Source organism: Seriola lalandi, unplaced genomic scaffold (assembly GCF_002814215.2).
Source record: "Seriola lalandi dorsalis isolate HSWRI2012SDOR001 ecotype SW California unplaced genomic scaffold, Sedor1 jcf7180002054581, whole genome shotgun sequence".
NCBI classification, from domain to species: domain Eukaryota; kingdom Metazoa; phylum Chordata; class Actinopteri; order Carangiformes; family Carangidae; genus Seriola; species Seriola lalandi.
In genome coordinates, this window is record NW_019525134.1 from 3,329,578 (window position 1) to 3,351,851 (window position 22,274).

At 44.0% G+C, this 22,274-nt stretch overlaps 1 protein-coding gene across 2 annotated transcripts in view; it reads left to right on the forward strand.

Annotated features, from left to right (window-relative positions):
• spns2 (SPNS lysolipid transporter 2, sphingosine-1-phosphate) overlaps positions 1-22,274 on the forward strand; it is a 63,959-nt gene that overhangs the window by 14,264 nt on the left and 27,421 nt on the right. For both annotated transcript variants that reach the window (XM_023418251.2, XM_023418252.2), the window contains exons 2-3: positions 5,036-5,101; positions 20,522-20,658. In XM_023418251.2, the coding sequence (XP_023274019.1) occupies positions 5,036-5,101; positions 20,522-20,658 (203 nt within the window). The remainder of the gene's footprint in view (positions 1-5,035; positions 5,102-20,521; positions 20,659-22,274) is intronic.

A 22,274-nucleotide genomic window follows, 5' to 3' on the forward strand; every position in this document is an offset into this window, starting at 1 on the left:
CGTTTCCTCTCTGTGTGGCAGGGAAAGGAAGTGGAATGGAAAAAGCTGTCCCCCGCCCACTGCGGCCACATTGCAAGGGAGGAGAGCAGTCGGTCAGGAGCCCGCCGGCCACAGTCGGGCATATTTGTGGTCACCTTCTTGCTGCAGTCTGAGCTGCCTGCCGCCTCTGTACGCTGCTGCTCTCTCCCTCTTACCGTTTATCACACACTCGAATACAGAAACTGGTTACAAGAACAACAAGAAAAGACACACTTTCTCCTCACCCCCCTCTTCCTTTCCCGGACTATTTATACTGATGGGGTGACATATGAAAAGGAATCACCCCCTTCACAGGAGTGGAGTGGAAGGATCTGGCCACATCAGCAGAGTGGCTCACCGCTGCCTGCCACACTCTGGCCAGAATGAATGACTTCCATCCATTGGCTCCCTCTCACTCTGACACACACACAGTGAAACCAGGGGAAAGGGGAACACACACACACACACACACACACACACACACACACACACACACATATATCCTATATATATAAACAATGGAAACATATGCTTTACAAATCCAATCGAGCCCTGTGACCTGATGTTGCCACCACCTCTTTCTTTGCAGCTCAGGACTCCTCTGTTTCTCTCTGTGTCTCTCACCAACACCCATCGCTGTTATACTGGACTGTTATTCTCTCCTTCCTCTTAGCCTAGTTTCTCTGAGCAGAAATAGAACTAGAGGGGCCGGAGATCCACGAGTCTCTGTTGGGGATTTGATATGAAATCTGTCCTCTCCAAGCTGATGGAGCTCTGTGTGTGCATTTCTGTTTCTGTTGTATGGGGTGTGGTGGTCAGTGTGTGTGCGTGTGTGTGTGTGTGTATGTGTGTGTGTACGGTGGTCCCAGAGGAGTAATGCCAGCAGCATGCGTCACTACATGGAAGCTGGACTTGCAAAAACATCATGCTGTATCCTCATTTAAATGAATCACAATATCATGTTGTTGAAAGACTTTAACACTTGCACCTCACCCCTAGTATCTGAAACAAATAACCTGTGTGGTGTTATTTTTAGTTTTGATGTATTATTGTTTCTTTGTTTTCAATATATGATGCTATGCGTGAAAAAAAAAAAAAAAAAGAAAGAAAAATTCTGGAGCCTCATATCCTGGTTCATACAGTAAATGAACAGTCTACTGGTTGCCTCATAATGGAAACAGCAAAGACTGAAAGAAACTGCTATTCATATCGGAGAATGATCATTCACCATTCATCGCTCTAAATGTAGCATTTGTGGTTTGTTAACGTTCACAAATTTGAGTCATTTCTCTTCTGTAGCAACGCTGAAAAAAAAGTGGTCATAAAGGCGGACTTTATGAGAGGGTGGAATAAGTGTCAGCTCCACACCGGCCCCCGACTCTGTGTCAGCTCTGTGTTTTGGCTGCAGTGAGCAACTGCAGCCGCATACGTAGCACTTACAGCATCACAATACACTGGTGAGCACCGGACAGTGCTATCACACCTCACAAGATAAATCCTAATAAATGTCCTAAAGGGCGGCGGCTCTGCATTCAAAGTCAGAATATTAAATACATGAGAAAACATTAAGAAACCCTGGAATGATTATTTAACCATTTCTTTGAGCTTACTCATGTTTTTGTTTTGTTTTTGTATAAAGCTTAAGCCAAGGGAGTGTACAGTACATCAGGGAGGGAGTGGCCTACAAGGAAACTGTCAGTGTACATTGCTGTGTGAGCGCTGTTACCTTAAATGAACATGGAAGTACCTGGTGTTATTGTTGTGTGTGCAGTCAGGAAGATCCACATTCCTGCGATGCCTCTCACTTGGCACCACGCTCAGATACACACGAACCCCTGAAGGCCTGAGACTTGAGAAACTCATTAACGTCCAATTAAATGGATCTGCAGGGGCTTATACTGTATGCGCCACGTTGTCACAGTGGCAGTGGTGACCTAAGATGTAGCTATAATGTAAAATATCACTCTTTTCACTGTTGCCATGGCGTCACACTTGGTATTTCTGGCATCGTACGATCACCTGTGTAATTCAGGATGGCCTCAGCAGAAAGAACAATGTGAGAAAAGCCTGTTGCAGAAATGTTGATGTTCATGTTGAAGCAGGAACACTGGATCCAGTTGCAATGAGGGTTAGAGAGGGGCAGTTTGGAGAGTTGGAAAGCTGAGTTCCTTTGTGGTCTCTTGACCTTTATCTCTTTGAGTGCCCATACAGCATTGCCATGGCAACTAAGCTGGGCACTGTCAGCCCGGGTGGGGTCTGTGGTGCCTCGTCGTTAGATACATCACTGAATCTCTCTGTGTACATTTAATGGACTTCTGGGTCCATAAATCCAAAAATATGAATCTGAGTTTGACTAAGAAAGAAAAAGGAGTTAGAAAAGAAGAGATGGGAATGGAGGAGGGAGGAAGAGGGGAGAATGATGGGGGAGAGAAGTCAAAAGGACGGACTTTAATTTCGAGGCATTAAAAGGCCTCATTGAAAGAAGAGATGATAGTTGTGAAACACTGCTACACAAACAGGGAGCTGCTGTAATCCCTCACAGATTAACACTATTCATTACACATCTCATTGCACTTCAACCTCTACAATAAACACTGCTGCCTTGATATGACTTCCACCACTTACTTAAACTGATGCACATTCACAGGTGGCTGCTGGAATTAAGTGGTGTGTAATGTATATTATTATTATTATATTAACTTCTCCTACAATATTTTGATGATTGATATGATCTTGTTGAACTTGGCACAACAGGACCGCAGCTCCAGTTTATCCAGCAGCCCCAGCGCCCCATCTTTTCCAAATCTTACAGTAAACAACATTTTACCAACTCCACCATTATTAATCGTCTGCTAATTGTGTGGCAAGTGTAGACGGGTGTGGCTCAGACAAACGCAGACTCTGTCCAGGAGGGACGCTCCACCATCTGGCATAGGAATCCCCCTCCCAGCAGGCTGCGTATATGTCTGTGTGTGTGTGTGTGTGTGTGTGTGTGTGTGTGTGTGTGTGTGTGTGTGTGTGCGTGCGCACGTCTTCCAGGCCAATTAGAGTACAGCTGCAGTTGTACAGCACACTGTTAAACAGTGTTGTCGCTGTCTGACAGGCCGACCGAAGGGTGGGGTGGTGGTTTTGGGGGGTGTGGGTGTGGGTTGGGGAGGGGGGGTGTAGTCACTGTCACAGCCAACCTGTCTGCTGAGGCCATGTACCTGATGTCAGTGTGCGGTTGGCAGATCAGCTCCCTCTGGACAAAGAATTAAAGGCGTGTAAAGGACTGTGTGACGTATAATGTCACATTGTGATTTCACGATTCATCGGAAATCACAATGTGACAGAAACATCAGCTGATTCGTACCTGTGTTTAGACGGTTTCTGCTTAAGTCTTCACCGAATGCTCTGATGGAACTGCTGATAAAGACATGCAGTTACCACATGTTAAAGCAGACGGAGGCGATGTAGCACACGGGGGAATCCGAGGCGACTGAACTGTTGGTTTCAATGAAAACGATAACTAGAAGTGGAGTTGTTGTGAAAGCGAAAGAAGGAAAAGGAGCTGTGAGCGTATAGCAACAAGAATGCTGCCTGAGCTGTGAGAATGTGAGCAGGTGGTTTGACTCAGATGACAAGAATCTGACCTATGTCTCTCCTCCCTGCCACACAACCTGAACCTGCCTGTTGACAAATAGACAGGCGATGTCAATGCCGAGGATGGCAGTATCAACGACGCCTATTATGTTAAGACGCTGTTATTTACCTGATTGGCTGTGATCTGCCTCATCATCCTCCAAGGCCACGACCCTGAGATGACAAGGACATTATGCATGAGTTATCTCTGCAAGTTACAGAGATGCACTAGTCTAGAGGTCAGGCTGTGCTCGGTGTGCTGGGCTCAGGAGGAGAGGGGCAGACGGATCAGAGGCAGCCAGCTTTTTAAAATGTTAGTCATGCTGCTGTTCCATTTTCATGAGCTGTGTTGCAATTCCCAAGGACCAGCCTGCCAGTTTCACAGAGGGTCAGACTCACCACATTGCATCTGGACTGCAAGGATCTCTAGGATAGAGATGTATTATTGTGTTTCTTTTGAGTTAGAAAATAAGACTTTGAGATTTTCCAAGCTGGTGGTCTCCAGAGGAGCAGAATTCATTTGATGAGACTTGTTGCTTCTTGTTTACTGATGCTAAACTGTACGTAGCCATAAAGGGGTTTTCTTTGACCCCAATTTATCACCCTCTGATCTTCTTTATCTTCTTGATCTTCTGATGTTTATGACGTGTTAAAACGTTTATGAGATGTCTTGTGCATGTTTTACATGCTAGCAACATTGAACACACATGTCATAATGTTGTGATGAGAAGATATTCAGCTGTTCCTGTATGTTCCTTGTCCTACCTCTGGCCAAGCACCAGGTGCCGTGCACTTCATTAAAGCATCATAGGCATGCACAGTATGTGAATTTCCTCTCGGGGGGGGGGGCACAGTAAGACGACTTCAGAGACCTTGTGGTTTCTTTGCTGTATGTCTGTGTGACTGCTGAGAGCCACTTCACACGGCCGTTTGCAGTGTCATCTGGAAAAGCCCAAATCAACTCCAGTCACTGTGCTGGAGCTGCTCCCCAGAGCCAATGAGCCAATGGGAGGCTAATGCTGGAGAACGTGTGCGTGTGTGTTAAGAGATTAGCTTTTTTTTGTGTGTGTGTTTAGCAGAAGGTGTAATTTAGCACTAGAAATTGTTCTTATAAAGTGTAACACTCTGCAGTGAAATCTTTGCAGCCATTTACTAAAGTTTAGCGCTGTACGGCAGCCAAGAGAGCACTTATCAGGGCTGTTGCTCCTCAGGGACGTTAAGTGAGTTCTGTCTATACATCATATCCAACAATAATCACAAGCCACAACAGACCACCATAAAGCCACAATTAAATGAAGCATAAGTCAAAGAGAGATGACTGTTTCGATACCTGTGATTATAGTTATTATTAGGTATTGAAACCACATTCATGTTTTCCCTCTCCTTCCATTTACAGGTGTCGTGCTCGACATCCAGCGGCATTACAAAGTAACGGACAGTGGAATCGGCTTGTTGCAAACAGGTAAGTCCTTTAATCCCATAATTGTACATGTGAAAAAAATGTGAGCTCAACAGCTAAACACATTCCCCTTGTCGTGAGGGTGAATGATCGTGTAGCTCGGATATGTTGGTGTTACGACACTGAAATGTAAGATTTGTTTGGTAGAGATATTGATCACAACTTACAGATATAAATGCTGCACATTATGGAGTTAATTTACATGAGCAACCCACTAATTGTTTATTTATACCTCTAATATTTCCCCTTTATATGTATTAAGGTGCTTTAATGTAGGATTTAAATAAAAACACTTCAAGTTTTCTCATGGGAAAACCAAAAAAATGGGCTCTACTTCCCTGCCTCTAATTTCCCGAAGTGATGTCGCTTCATTCAGCATCAGTTTAGTCTGAAAACTGCAATTACAAACAAGAAAAAATCGGAGGGTGTGGCGATAGAAAGATGACAGCTCTCTTCTTCTGCTGCATCAATTTGGATTCCTTTTTATAACTGTCCATCGTGACTGAGTTGTAGGGATGTAATGCTAAATCAGCAATTCAATGTCTGCAAGAATTCATTTATTGTCTCCCTGTGACATGCCGCATTGATTGGAAGAGGATCTGAACGTTTCCCCAGCTTTTTGATATGAACTCAGTTTGTATAATTCGCTCTATATATGCAAATCGAAGCTGGTTACATTTACTTAGCACCCAAAGTATCACAGACTGACCTAAACGAGGGTTTTTTGGTAGCAGCATATCCCCACAGCAGCAGCAGCAGCAGCAGCAGCAGCAGCAGCAGCAGCAGCAGCAGCAGCAGTAGAGGCGGTGGTGGTGGTGGCGGCAGGGCAGGTTAATTGAAAGCAAAACAAAGTCAGGAGCCAGGCAGGCTGTCCTGCTCAGAGTCTGGATGCGTGTACCCGGAGCGCCTGAGGACGCCGGGCGGGGTTTCCTGCTCTACCCGGGAAACCCAATGAATTCACCTTTTAGGGAGATACCATGCAAAGCCCTCTCATTGGAGGACAGGACCCAGTCTTGTCTCCATGAGTCCTCACACTCATTCAAACACCTAGCAACCTGCACACAAAGCACCATTGAGGGGCAGGCGGGCAGGTTTGAGTTTGCGGGTGAAAGAATACAGCCCAGTGTTTCCTCCGTCACTTGATGTTCTCAGACCGACTCTGGGTGAGCTGAATGGTGTGTTGAGGACAAAAATATCTAACAGGAAAAATAAATCAGTGTTGTAATTTCTGTTGGCTTTCCTGTGAATAAGCTACTTCACCACTTCCAAATCTCATTTCCGCCCCGTTTCACTGGTATGAACTCTACGTTTCATATCAGTGACTCTTTTTTGTCTTGTTGTTTTTCTGACAGCAGTAGTCCAAAAAATGTAAATAATCAGACTCCAAATTTCACAATTACGCACGTTCATGTGCTGCCGGTACAAACTGCTCATGTTTTGTTAATGTGAGTGAGGGTGAGTAAACGGCATTATTAGCACGGTGTCTGTATTTGTATAAAGCACACTCACATTTCCAGGTGATGTCTGGTTAGTATGAAATCTAAACAAGAAACAGGAAACTGTGAAGGGTGTTTGACTCTTAATGCTGTTTGTACTGGCTCATTATTTAGGTTATGCACACAGCCACACTGGCACACACACAGTATGTTAGTGGAGCGGCATGTGTAGCTGATTTGCCCTCTGCACCGTCTGCGTTTGCAGGTCTCTCTCTGAGAGGCACCCAGCCGGGCCCGGCTAAAAGCAGGGTGCTTTGTGTGTTTGGTTTGCCTGGCCTGTCTTGGCTTGTCTTGGTTCAGACTCCGCTTGGCCCCTGATCCCCAGGCGACCTCTTTCTAACACCGGGCTGAGGAATGCTGGGAGTCCGAGCCTGGAGGTGTGAGAGCGGGTGGGCGCAGACAGGGAGCCTAGATGTGAAGAAGAGGTTAGGAGGTTGATGTAATCAGGGTGCTGGGAGGGAGAGTGACAGTGTGTGTGTGTGTGTGTGTGTGTGTGTGTGTGTGTGTGTGTGTATATGTTTACAGTATACACCCTTACCCCCCGCTTCCGTCTCCAGAGGGAACAATCCCTGCCTCTGTGAGCACCTGCAGACCAGGCCAGCTCTGCCTTCTCTCCTGCCTCGCTCCTTCTGGCCTGGCAGCTTTTGTGCACCTGGGAATGCAAACTGCCCACGTAGGTGTTTTATAAGCAGTGGGCGTTGTGTGTGCTGAGGCTTTCTCTCTCTCTCTCTCTCTCTCTCTCTGTCTGCTGCCAGGTCACCCTCACACTTTTAAAAAACACTGACCACACACTGCAGGATCCAAGTCTTAGAACAAACACAAGACTGAGTCGTTCCCTTTTTCTGAACTCTGATCTGGCTCCGTTTGAGAAGAGGAGAAAAGTTTCAACCCTTTTCTTTGGCTCTTGATCAGAACTCCAGGAATGAAAAATTTCCCATATCTACATGTTACTGACAAGTTGTTTTCTTTTACGAAATACTAGCCTGACTGAGCACAGGGAGCCCTTTAGACCTGCTGCAGTGTTTGCATTTTGATTGTTGCACTACAAAAACTGTCTACTACTTTTGTGTAGTTTTAGTCTAATTTTTGATAAGTGGCATTAAGTCATTTTGTTTCCAAATGAAAATCAAGTGCATTTTTATTAAGTCTTGTATTTTCCCTGGGTTGATTTATTAAGTGCTAGAAGAAAAAGTAGAAAAATGTCCCTCCATAGCAGAAAGATAAGAAACATCAGTCTTGTCAGACACTCATGAGACTGAATGTCTTGGTATGATTGATGGTTTTTGCCATGCTGTGGTGTAAACTGGTGTTTACATGTTAAAGGACAACACATGGAAAATACCCTGTGGTGAGCTCAGCCTCTGCAGCACCAGTTATTTCTGTTATTTGGCAACACCGACTCTTTTAAAAAGCATCTTACACAACACAAATTGACATGAGGTATGTGCTTGTTTCTGTTGTGCATGTGTGTGTGTGTGTGTGCACGAGTGTCATTACTGCCCGGGGAGCTGAGGTCTCAGCTGTCTGTGTAAGAGGATGAGATGTTCATAGCTGTCAGTCAGGTTGAGCTAAAGGCATGCTAAGCCTGGAGCTGTCCGGCTCCGTCCATCAGCAAGTGGAGATGGTCTCACCTGTGCTCAGCAGACCTGTCAGAGCACCAGGACGGCCTGAGCTCAGCTCTCCCGCTGAAAAGGGCCTGTAGGCAGCGGCTATCTGAAGTGAGTGACACTCACACACAGCTGTGAACAAGGACCAGTCCCGAGGGTACTAGGGGGCAGGAAAGGTTAATGGAGGAGAGGAAGAAGAGAGGGGGTTCACCTGGATGGTATTACCTTTGGTTGAGGGGAGTTTTAAGTCCTTTTGTTAACTAGAGGGAGAAATATGAGAGAAAGCTTTCTCCTCCTGTTAACATGCTGAGGTTATTATGTTCCAGTGCTTTGAGGCTAATCAAAAAAAAAAATCCTAATGAGTTGAATTATCTCCAATACTGGAAGCTGGCATAGTAATTATCCTCCTCCTGGTTTAGCATGGAAGCAGAGTTATTGGGGTCAGCCAGACTGGATGTACAGAGGGGCGGCGGCTTAATAAGGAGCCGGCGCTCAAAACAGCTCGCAGACTGTCTGTGCCCTGTTCTGTGTGTGGCTGCCCACCTTGCCTGAAACACGACACCAGCACACGCACACACACACACACACACACACACACACACACACACACACACACACACACACACCAATTGCACCAGTCTTAACATGGTGTCAGTCTGCCATTCGGCCAGTATGTGAGCTGTGAAGAATGAGGCCACAGGTGCTGTGTGTTACGGCTTGAGCTCCGCTAACACATCAGACTTATTCTGCACACAAGAAAGCTTTAAGCCGCAACCGCAACAAGTCAGCAATGTATTAGCAGAAGTCAGGTTTTTTTACCACTGAGGCTTTATCCCGTGCTGCACTGTGAGCTGTGGCCGTCTGGAACCTGATACTTACTGGATCTGAGTGTAGCTAAGTGTATCGCTTTATGGTCAGTGTAAATCAAAAATTCCTACTGTTGAATGGAGGCCTCTCTGATTTCCCTTTACACACTCTGTAGTTGAGTTATCAGTACTTGATCAGCTGTTTTGGCCACTCACAGCTGCTCCTATTTTGTCTCTAGCCGTCATTGGTGTCCCTTGGTACGTCCCGTCCCCCCCACGTGTCTCTCTCTCTCTCTCTCTCTCTCTCTCTCTCTATCAGCAGCAGCTGTTGTAGCCTTGTTGTCACTCCCACTGGCACCTTATAGGAGTTAGTTGAGTCAGGGGCATGAAGGGGAATGGAGGGAGAAGAACGGGCCACCTGTGACTTCCTCCCTCTGGTCATGCGTGGCAGAAAAAGGTTTAATCTTCTCCACTATTGATTCCTCAGGCCAAATAATTGCATTGCGATGGTGTTCAGCAGCCCCTCTTCCTGCTGTGACCAGAATAGAATGATGACCTGATGATGCATCAACATCACAGCGTGTGCGTGCGTGTGTGTGTGTGTGTGTGTGTGTGTCTCCATCTCAGGCTGTTTTTTATAGGCCATGTCTCGGAGGAAGGCAGCTGTTGGCCGATGATTGGCGCCCTACTCTTTTCTTCCTTCTCTCTCACTTCCTGTCGACAAACCAATAGCTGAGTGACTGCCGATCCAATCAGGATTTCATGGCCAATTAAGCAAGCATGCTGTCAAGCCCTTTTTCATGTAAATGCCCAGTGAGATCTCTGGTCACTCCTTAATTTTAAGTACCACAGAAAGTGCACAAAGGAAGGAGTGGTGGGGTGTTGTGATTTAAAAATAGGCTTTTAGTCACCGTGGGAGTGACCAAGCGTTTATGACAACAATATTTCTTCCTGCTTCTCCGAAACAGAGGCTGAACATTGATCGATTGCTTGACGCCACGGGAGGCTGCTCAACTCTTTCTGGTCCGAGTGACATCAACAGATCAATAAGGAACTTACACACACACACACACACACACTCCACACCCCTCTTAGTCTAACGTGTTCGGTTCACACATACCTCACCGAGATATGGGCTGCTGCTTGCTCATTTAGTCTATGTAAGTGTGTGAGTAATGAGAAATGTGCATGTACTTTGTGTGTGTGTGTCAGCCCTGGTTTTCATACCCCATTAATCCCAATAAAAAGGGACGCATACAAGAACACAAACACAGACAAGTAGGGTCCTCTGTCATTTCGGCCGGAGCTTGTCATTAAGTCGGCTGCTCGTGTAGTTGCTGCGGGAAAATGGCAGAAAAGAAAAATCTCCTCACGCTCTGCTGCTGGAGCTCATCTCAGTGCCATGTCACCATAACTGCATGTTTTTACTAATGCTGCAGTCTGGATTGCATGTGCACACGAATGAATGCACATCTCACTACTGTTCAAAAAAGGCAAGCACCTCTCTTTATTCCTACCATATGTGTTTGCTTATGGTATGTGCTGGTAATGTTAAAAAGATGATGTTCCCAGGCACTCCTTTCAGCCAGGCTGGTATTTGTAGCAGCGTGTAATTCTCCCCAGCTGCAGCTCTCACATTGAGCAGGTATCTGAGAGAGAGAGATCTGCAGCAGCAGCAGCAGCAGCAGCAATGACAAGCTATCAGCTCTGAGAGAAGCTGAAAGATTGAGTAAAATAAAAGAGGTTTAAGTTGGCATTAGGTAGCACTTGGTGGCAGCTTCTGCAGGAATTAGCCGCTGAGTTTGACAGAAACAGACAAGACAGAGAGCGCTGCCGGGGTATTTCCCAGGGCTGCATGTGGCATTTATCAAACAGCAGCCAACGCGCTGGTAATCCAACCCTGGTGAAGTCTGAGCGGATGGGTTTCTTCGAGAATTAGTGGTGATCAGAAATGCGAGGAATGCAGAAATGTTTGGGGCGCCACATGAAGGGGAATCCAGGAGGCAGAAATGTGATGTATGTATGAGAATGTCTCAGTTTCAGTAAGACACACTGGTCGGCTTTAGTGTCCAACTCAAACAAAAGTTATGTGTCGCACCCTCCACAGGCAGTCCCATTAATCATTAGAGTAAGAAACAAAGCGGCCACGCCCACCGGCGCTGGACACATAGTAGAAAACACTAACACACTGAACACCAGAATGTCTTTCTTCCGCTCTGTGTTGTAGTGTTTCTTCTGTTTTTCAGACGATCTTCAGTCAGCAGTAGCAAGATCAAGATAATAAAATATGTAACATCTTATCCAGCCTTTGTAGTAATGAATATTGATTTTTCTCTTGCTCGTATTTCATCTGCAAGCAGACAGAGCCTGGTGCGAGTTACTCTGCTCCATATGGACACGCACTGACTCTTTATGATACCCAGAACTCAAGTAAACAGCATTAGAATTTAGTGTTGTGTTAAATTTAATACACAGGGGACAGTGCAAACCTCCAGGCTGCATTCTGTTAAACAAATACATGCTGCTAAGTCTCCACAACCACAGTTCAGAAGTTAACTTACCATACCATTACAGCCTCTGTATTACTATTCATTATGCTGATTAACTGTCAGATGTAATAAACGAACAATCAATAATCATGTGGAGAGTTGCAGCATAAAGATTTTAAAACTCTATGTACTGGCACAACCAATAAAAGATTCCTCCAGGTGTTCACACTGCTGTGTGTCTGTTCCAATGTCTCCTCCTGGAAACAATCAGGATTTCTCTACCTGTTATTTCTCGTGAAGCGCTGCTCCACATGTCTCGGTTGAAAGTTTCAGGTGCATTCCTGCGTGTGCATAACTGTAAAAGATCGGCTTCAACCGGGACACCTGTGGTTTCTGTGGAGACATCAGACGGGATTACCGCAAGTACCTGAAATTCTTCTATTGTGAAAGATTCGTCCTGTGAAGAAAGAGATAAAAAACTGAATCTGCAGAAAGGCGTGTCAGCCAGCAGCTCACGCCAAACACACAGCAGTGGCCGTCTGATATCATGGTCAGATTAATTCATTTGGTGTCTTTAAAGCATGTGTCCGTAACGGAAGTATTTTATGTAACAGACTGTACGGAGTTCCTTTTTCTGGGAAGGGTTACATATGGTCAGAGTGCCTGACATATTCAGCGTGTGATGAAATCCGTGACAGTGGTATGCAGGGTTAGGGTTGGGTTACCTGTTGTATTCCCTCAACAATGCCGGTGCCCTACTAAGCGTAATGGTAATGATAAGATGATATTTAAATGACAGGTGTATCATGGTTCAGGTCATGTCACCACAACACTGTAGTAACACACAGAGATGTCCCTGAAAAATCGCAGCCGCAAAATCTCACATAGTGTCAGACTGAATGGTCCTGACCAATAACGCAGTGAGTTGTTTGCGATTTCCAAAGCTCTTTGGAGGGTTTGATGGGTAATATTATCAAAAGCAGCCAATTTATACACAGTGAAATAAAGTCTGTATGATAAAAGAGGTCACAGGAGACTTGAGACCTTGAGACTGAGAAAATACAAGAGTTACGAAGCGTTCTCTTACTGACTAACAGACATTACTCATCCATAGTGTGCTCTTCATACAAACACCTCCGGTTGCAGGCGGAAGATAAGGGCAGAGGGACAAAGGTGGAGGAGAGTCAACAGACCCTGGGGATGGACGTTGTATTTATGGAAGTGTAGTGGGTGCAGTGCGTTTACGGTGCGATGAGCATTAACACCCAGACACCTCGTCCACAGTGAACAGGTCAAAGTGACACTCGGCGGTGCTGTAAATGGCTCTGAATGACAACGCCCAGCCTGCAGACATGTACAGACCTGCACAGAGGACGTGCTTCTCCTATTCCTCTAATTCTGTCTCTCGCAGCTGACGGACAGTGGAATTCCTCGAGCTGATGTCCCCTGGTCAGACTGTCAGGTTTCACAGCTGCAAGGATGACGCTGCCTTCAGCAACGGTGGGAAATACCCACATCATGAACCTAAAAAGAAAATGAAAAGGAGGAATTTCCATAAATATGACATGATGAGATCTGACTTTTAGTGGGTAGAGAGAACAATAACGATGTGCTTTATTACACTATGATACTGTATGGTTTGCATCTCATATATGTGACAGGTGCAGTTGGACATTTTCATTACCAATAACCTAAAGAGTTTCCCTTCAATTTCACATTCCCCCCTCTGTAGCACACAAGGCAGCTCTGCGCCTCTCGATTTTTATATTATATAAAAAGCTGATTGCTTTTTGTGATGATTTCCAGCCAGGACCATTCACTTGAATCCGTGACAAACCACATTCACTTCAAAACTCTGATCTCAGAGGTAGGAGCTCATAGGGAGCACTTGAAAGCAGCCGAATAGTTTCTGTGCACATCTGCTTTGGGTGGAGATTAAGTCATGCTCTATTTTTGTGCCTCTCAGCACCTTCAATTCCACTTTTTCAAACTAAATCACTGTCTATTCATCATCAAGAGAAACGTGAATTATCCCATATATAACCATACAAGTGTTTCAGTGTTGTTTGTTTAAAAAAAAAGAAGAAAAAAAAGGTTCAAATGGGCTGCTGAGCGTTTGCTATCCCACAGCCGGATGCTGAGCCTCACAGGTGCTCTCTTCAGGGGAAACTAGTGTTTCATAGGGAAATGTATCCATACAGACTCTGTGAATATCAATCACACACACACACACACACACTCAACATACGTGTGTCTGCATCTCCCCCTGATGCTCTATTCACAGTGGCATTGAATCACAGGGGGTGAGTCATCCCGAGGGGTATTGTTCCGCTGGCCAATCAAAGCCAGGACTGGATTTCCGGTGTTTCTAGGCTCCATCTGTGTAGCATGTGAAGGAGAAAAGTGTGTGTGTGTGTGTGTGTGTGTCTGTGTCTGTGTGTCTGTGTGTGTGGGTGTGTTAAGGAGGGGTCTGTCCATGGGGATGCAGCTTCGCTCGATTGTATTCTGTTTTTGAGTTGAGATACATTCATTTGTTCCTACCCAACCGCATTTTCAGAGAGGCTCCACTGCACCGGTATCTGCACTGATACTCATGTTTTCTTCTTCTTTCTTTCTTATACAGAGAATATGTGGTGAGAAACACATGCTGAATTTCCCCATATCAGACTATCTACTAAGAAGAGGCATAATTAGACCAATTTAACCAACCAACCATTTTTTAGAGGATAATTCTAAATTAAAAGGCGTTGGTACCAGTTCACCATCAGACGTACTTCATGAGGTGTTAATTGATTCATAAGGTTCCACTAATGGTGAAAGATAATAAATGATGATGGCGATGATAATAAATGAAGATAAATGATCACATCAGGGCTCACTGACCTTTACCAGACGTTTATGACTGTAGAATTAATAGCTTATTGTTAATTGAAAAACCTTTGTTAGTTAAAAGTCAAGAACTTTACAATAAGATAGCTTTAAATATCCGTAAGCTATTAGTACATGTATTTCAGCCTGGAGAACACTGTGTGTGTATACAACCAGCCTGGCAAACAATGTACTGGGCCATTAGCTAATTGATGACAGGTTCTGCTGTTTCATACTGTGGCCCATGCGGGTCCTCATCCACATGAGAAAGAAGTAATCAGCAGCGTGATTCACCTGCGTATTACTGCCACACTAACAACACAGTAATGCAACTCGAATACCTGACTCCAGTGTCCCCATTATACCTGCTACTGTGTCTGCTTTTGACTTATTCTCTCACGGCCATTGTCTTCTCATGGAATGTCCTAAGACTGTGGTAATTGATGTAATTTGCTCTCTGAGAGACTGTGAGAAACATGCACAGCGTCTCATTTGGTATTTAAAGAGGACAACATCAGAGCAGGTTTGACACTCCTACCTGAGGCACATATAAGACTGATATTAGGATCCATTGTATTCTTTGTGAAAGAAATTTGAGTTCAGTTGCAGGACTGCTGTTATGTATTCCGTCAGAAGTACACAAAGTTCAAGAGACTTTTTTTTTTTTGCTTTAAGCCTGAGCGAGAGAATGAAATAGATAAGAGGGAATAATGATTAATTCATCTCCTCTGTAGAGGGTTCAAAATACAAAACCACTTCTCGTAGACCGGCCTCAAAGGCGTCCCTGCAGTCAGATGAGCTAACGTTAATAAGTGACCTTAATGGTTCGAACGACTCGGTGAGGTTACAACGAAGCGCCTCCATATTCCCCGCACGGCTTTGAGAATACACAATAATTTAACCACTGGCGTCCTTGCTATTAATTAACTGCAACAGTTTTCTTCACTTTAGGCCGCTGGTGTAGAATTGACAATTACTCACAGCCTAAGAGGAGATAAACAGTGATTTTAAGAGAGAGGAATCAGTGTTTGTTAATATGTTACATAAGCCGAATGATAAAGGCAGGATGCCAGGCAGAGCTGATACTGTTGGGCTTGTTAAAGTGTTTTTTCAGTCTACGGTTGAGTCACTTCCCTCAGAAGTAGACGGCTACGCAATACCGCCATTGTCATTTACGGTCATCATAATGATACACACCAAAAGTAAATACTGTAATTAGCAGAAAGAAGCTGTTCCCTCAGGAGATACATCCTGTCTTTCTGCTTAGGTTTTGCCTAATTTGCACAACACTGAGAACTGACTCATTTGTTTTTTCTGCTCCACGTGTGTCAATTCGTTTGTCAAGATGGAAACAGAATCAATAATGAAGGTAAATCTTGCTTCGACACGCTACTGAAAATGCAGTCTTGGTGAACTGGCTTGTTCTAAAAGTTGGTTGTGAGAAGTAGTCAAAGCTGACCATTGTCTCATAAATGAGGTTATGAAAACTTTTCCTCCCCTTCTGCCCGCAGTGTAAACATCCACATAGGACGTCTGTGGTGCGCTCCAGACACCAGCCCCTCGCTGCTGGAGCTTTCCTGCCGCTGTTCGCTACGTATGCGCTTTATTTATTAAAGATAACCATCTTTGGTGATTTGCCAGGGCTTATCTCTGATGCCACCGTGGAGCTCACACAAACATGTGGCCTTGCGGTGTTCCACTACATAAACAAGAGTAAACAAAGAGACAATAGTGGTCAAGGCAGGAATGTGACTTGTGAGGACAGGCTGCATTTTATGCAAATTTCATACTCAGGAGGTGTTTACTGTAAATCACACCTGTCCAGCTACCTGTTCGACATTTAAAGTCTTTCAGAGTGCAATTAGGCACGTCCTCTGCACAATGAGAATAATTGAGCTTTTCCTATGAAGACTTGTAGTTCTCACTGCCGGCACTGAGAGTTTTGGGTGTGACCTAGCATCTGTGAAGACTTATTCTGAGCCGTGGTTTGTTTGTCCTTCCTACAATGTCTTGAAATAGACCGAACACATTTATTTTCTTGTCAATACGTCCATTCTCACTAAGTTCGCTGCTCACACAAGATTCAGTGTTCTGCACTAGACAAACTGAACACGATGTAGTCTCATGGATGAGGTTCGGTTTATTTTTAAAGAAAAACATCTCGGATCTCTCAAACTGAGTGATACTAGAAGGAGGAAAAGCTTTGTTTCCAAGTATGACAGATGTCTTTATTTGGGCCCTTGTAGATTTGCAGCCCTCAGTCAGGACTGACAGGAGAACAGTGGGGCTGTTTTATAGTCAGTGTTTGTAGTGACAGGGTATTTCCTGGGAGCAGATGAGCCTCCGTAAATTTCACGTGTGATATCAGTGAGCATCCAGTCTCAGTGACAGCATGTTTTTTATATGATGCAGATTATCCAACGCCAGGCTCCATGTGCACAGTCTTGTAACAGATTTAGTGTAACATTGGATTAATTACAACAAAACGGCTCCATGAAAGATTCCTGTTGGTTTTTATATAATGAAAAGAATCAGGTCCTCTGTCGATATATATTTTATATTTTACGGTTTTATTCGCAGTGACATTTCTTTATCAGCATTATTGCTAGATTATTGAGGATATGCACATTTCAAACAGCCATAAATCAGGTCAAATATAGCTAGACGACCTCTCTAAAGCCAAATCTCTGGAGCCTGGCAGGGCTGTTCGTGCCGGCTGATTAGAGAAAATGTGAAGAGAGAAAATGCAGCGGTATTGAAACTAACACACCCTGATTCTGTGGCCTTGACACCTTGACAATGTTCCCCTATGCTTTCCGTCAAGAAAGGAAATATCTCTCCTCAACTGACATGTGACAGTAACTTCCATGTATATTACTTCGTTAGAATTCAAAGCTTCTTGAGAAAATGTTTATCTACGTCACCGCACACTTGTTCTGTTGGGTCACTCTGTTGCTTCCAAATACACTGTGTGTGTGTTTTCACTAGATTAACCCTAAAAATAGTGACACAGACATTTGGTTTGTACCGAGGACTCTTATCTCCTTCTCCCTTGTACAGTCTCTTCTTCGCTTGAACTGGAGTTAAACTCACACCAAGCATGTACGCTTAAATATATACACCACACTCTCCCTCCTCAGAGAGAAGCAAGGTTATCACTAAATAAATGTGAATGAGTCATAAGAAAATGTTGCAGCTTATCAACAAATCACAAAATAGCTTAGACACACAGGGAGATGGTGTTGTGTGGTCCTGCTAATGACTTAGAATAAGCCAGTTAATGCCAGCTAATGATGTGAGGATATCTACTGTATTTTTTGACTAACTGCTAAAGAGTGAGAGAGATGATCCGTGGCCCCTGGCTTTTAAAACCCAGGTGGACCAGCTGCTGGTGAGTGATTGTAGACCTCTTCTTTATCTTATCACCAGTATGCCCTGCAAAACACCCAGCTCACTCGCTCACTCTCTCTCTGTGTGTGTGTGTGTGTGTGTGGCCTGTGTGTGTACATGGGTTCTCTCCAGCAGTGCTGTGGCTGCAGGGTGACTTGCCAAAGCTCTTTAGAGAGCTGGACCTGCACAGACCAGTCATCAGAGTCATTTAGCATTACACAATAAACGTGCAGCACTTAGCAACATAAATGCTTGTGATGGAGGCCGCAGACAGGGACACAAAGGGGGGGGGGGGGTGCAGGCAATAAGAGGAGGAGTAGTGAGACTCAGAGGTAGAGAGAGAGAGCATGGGGAGGAGGTGGGAGAGACTCATTATCTGTAACAATCCGCTGAAGTAATTCCGGCACCGTCAAAAAACCCAAACCGTAACTGATTCATTCATTAATAAAAATGGAAATTAGATTTAAATTAGACTGTAAATTACATTTTAACATCACTCTGTGAAATGGGATTTTTTTTTCCCCCTCGAAATAACACAGTGAATTCACAGCAGAAGATACCTGCCTATAAAAAAAAAGTAGTTAAACAGAAATTAAGTTGGGTTTTTATTTTAAACTTAGGTTTTGATTTTGTATAAATTAACATATTATTGTGATAAGAAATAATTTCACAGGGAGGTGAGTTTTTACTAAAGAAAAGCTATCTGCCACCAACTGTACCTTTTCAAAGTTCTCAGAATCACACTTTTGACGATCACTTTTTATGTACATGTTGCCACTGATGGAAATGAGGCCTCGGTTCTCGTTAGACACTGAGTGCAGAATTTGATACGAATGGCTATGACATGAAAATCAATCATCTGGAGAAGCTGGTTGTTGGTTGTTTTATTAAACAAAAACTAAAAACATATTTCTTCACTTCAGCCTTTAAGCTCTGACTTTCCTGATACAGGCTTGAAATTATTTTTTTTGCACTTAGTTTCGCACCGCTGCACTTCTTTTCAAATCTAATGCATTCTATGTGTTCTATCATTTAACTTTATTTTTATTTTATTATGATTACAATTATTCAGTGGGTTTTGGTTTCCATCTCATATAAAATGGTTTTCTGTCTTTTTCTGTCTGTGTTATATTCTATGTCTATATATATATTATATACTATATTCTGTTTAAATACCTGCAGTATAAGTTATATAACATTTTTACACTAGGCAACACTTCCCTAAAATAGGGTTATGAAGGGACTTTTCTTTTGTCGTGTCATAATATCACATGTTCAAAACTACACTTATGCTATAATCTGATTACTGTCCCTTATCCTGTTGGCTGGCCTCAGCAGCTGTGGGACTCTGATGCCTCTGTCTTATATAACACACCCCTCCTCTCCTCTCTCTCATCTCCTCTCCTCCCTTCCTCCTCTGTATGTTTATGCTGATGATGTGTCAAAACACTCCAGCCTGCCTCCCTAGCTCGCTGTCACGAGTCACATCTCTGCCCTTTCTCCTCTGCAAAGACACGAAACTCAGTTTGAGAGCATTAAAAATTCATGTCTGTTTGGGTTGGTCTTCCTCATTAATATTGACTAAAAGCTCTGAGAACAGTTCCGCTGCTGTCCGGTCAGCAGTGGGACAATTAGGGGAACATGTTTTAAAGCACTTGTGCTCCTTTCACTGGAACATAAGTTCAGCTGTAAGAAATTAAGATGGAGGAATTATTCATTGCCACACAGCCGACACGGTGCTCTCCCTAGAATAGAGAGGGAAAAAATCAGTGCTGTGATGTATTGCTATTAATTGTCTTGCATCAGTTTAATTGTCAGTTTAATTCAAGCAGTACTGCATTAAGCCCTCATGTGTTTTCTCCACCCATTTTAAAGGGACCTATTCCTTATTTTCTGTCATATATTATGTTGCAATGTCGGACGTCCATATTAAACGTGGGCAAAATATCAAATAATGACGTGAATGTATGTAAAAGTAATCCCCGTGAGACAAAAGCTCAGGCGTCAGTCTGCTCTGAACACCAGGTTTCCATCATTTTTTTTCTACGTCTTGACAGCCCGTCACCGATTCTTTTTTATACGGTCATCTGCTCCAAGCTCAGCTCGTTCTCCCAGCAGTCTACATGACGTTTAATGTGCTCCAGCATACAAAGAACCGACAGCACAGGTTCACTTAACAGTCATTTCAACGTTAGCTTTGGTATTTATTTTGGTATTTATAGAATTTACATTTTTATATATGAATTGTGATTGAAAGATGAAGTCCACTGTCATGTTGCACGACAAGCAGGTAATGGGTTTCACATTTACTGAACCCCACTGTAAGGCAGTACACTTCTACAACTACTCACCCGCTCTCTCCACAAATTGAATCCTGTAAAAGAAACATCACCTTCCTCGGTGCTGTACTGTCGGTATGTAATGTCCCTCTGCCAGGTTCCTTGTAGCAAGCAGGTGAAGTATGATGGGACACTAATTGGCTGGAGTTGAATAGAGGTGTCCTCTGGCAGTCCTTCACCGAGTCTCTGGCTGACTGGTATCACACAGTTGATCTTGGCAGGTCTTGACTTAATAAGCCGACCGGGGAGTTGAAATACTCGGCTTAGTTTAGTCAAGATTCAAGGTTTTTGTTTTTTTTGGTTTTTTTACAGCAAAGTGAAGTCAGCACATTAGACTGTAAATATGACAAATGATAAATATATATCTGCGTCAGTAACAGTCATTTCACTTAAAGTAACATTTTCTCCCTTTTCTTTTCCCTCCGCAGTCTTCATCTGCAGCTTCATGGTAGCAGCTCCCATCTTCGGTTACCTGGGCGACCGCTTCAATAGAAAGGTCATCCTGAGCTGTGGCATTTTCTTCTGGTCCATTGTTACTCTGTCGAGCTCCTTCATCAGCAGAGAGGTACGACATCGCATATACAGTCTAGATAGAAACACAGGAACAACTGCAGCGCAAGCGCTTCAGTGTTATTTTATCAGGCTGCTGCGCATGTGATACGGCCTTCACTGGCGAGCTAATTATTCTGTTATGATGTGGATATGCTTAATGTTAAGGCTAGTGAAATGAAATGACACGCTTGTTAAGTCAGACACCCGCTTAGCCTGTGTAGACATTCTTTATACCTCACTCTCTCTCTCTTTCTCTCTCTCTCTCTCACTGGCCACTATCAACTAATGAAGGCCCGTGCCTCAGAGTTGTCTCAGTTACAATGCTTTAGAAGATAAGACTGTCGTTTCTCTGCCCCCAGACAAGTGGATTTAGATTTTATATCTCTGAAAGCCTCTGTGCGCTGGGCAGCATTGAACAATAACATTATCTTCGGGGTGATGATGTGGGTGGGGGAGGGGTATCTCGCTGAGAGTAGCCATCACATTACTGTGAAAGGCTCTGCACATGTGCGTGTATACTGTATGTGTATGTGTGTGTGTGTGTGTGTGTGTGTGTGTGTGTGTGTATAGACGGACCTTGGTGGTCGTACAGCCTTGACGGACAGTCGCAATAAAAATCTAACGAACTGACAACTGCAAGTAGCTTGACTGGCAGGGATATGCGGCATTAAAAGCCACGTTAGTTAAATTTATGCAGCACATGGCATGTCTGCTGAGCAGCGCTGCACTGAGTAAGCCTGTTCGCTGCTGAAGCTTCAGCCCAGAGCCGTGCAGGGGAATGACAGCTCAGAGATGCTGATGGTCTCAGGAAGGCGTCCTTTGACTTAAATGCCCTATAGACTCGTGAGCAGGAAATACATTCACATGCTTATGGCTAAGATGAAATTAAGGGCCTCTTCCTGTCTGACAAATGACCCAAAGGCTGCTCACTGGTGATGAGGGGATGGAGAGTGGTCCTCAGCCCCCACATTCCTCTAACTCCATCCTCCAGACATGTTCCTGGGCATGCCAATCAACTGAGACAAGACAAGATGGCTCTTATGTAATAGCACTGAGAGATGAAAGGCATGACATGTAATGAAATGTTAATGGCCACTTACAACTGAGTCCTATCATTATGCATTTAACACTCTGGGGCGTTTCGGAAAGACTTGCAGCAGATACAGAATTCTGATCTTACATAAGAGAAATTTGCCACTGTCTTAAAGTTAAACTGCGTACTTTCTTCTGCATGACCACAACAGATTATCGTCATTAAATGATAACTTGCAGGTCAATTGAAATTTTAAAACGCATTAGTGGCTGCCTGAAGCTCACTGCTCCTCACTGTGAGTCAAACAGCTGAATGTCTTGCAGCGGAAACGCCCCTTTGATAACATGCATCGAATTATCCTTTATCTTTCACGTTATCTCTAAGATAATTTTATCCAATGAAGAGCATGAGTCATTTTATTTCTTATCTCATGAATATAAAGAAGGTGGACCAAGGATAGCGACCACTGCTGCCGCAATGACTGATGATCCCTGTCGTAACGTTACAGGTACAAGGTGCAGGTGCAGCTCTTCTCTTCCAAATGTGAAGTTGTTAAAGGTCCTGGTGTGACCTATTAGACTCAAGATATTATGAGA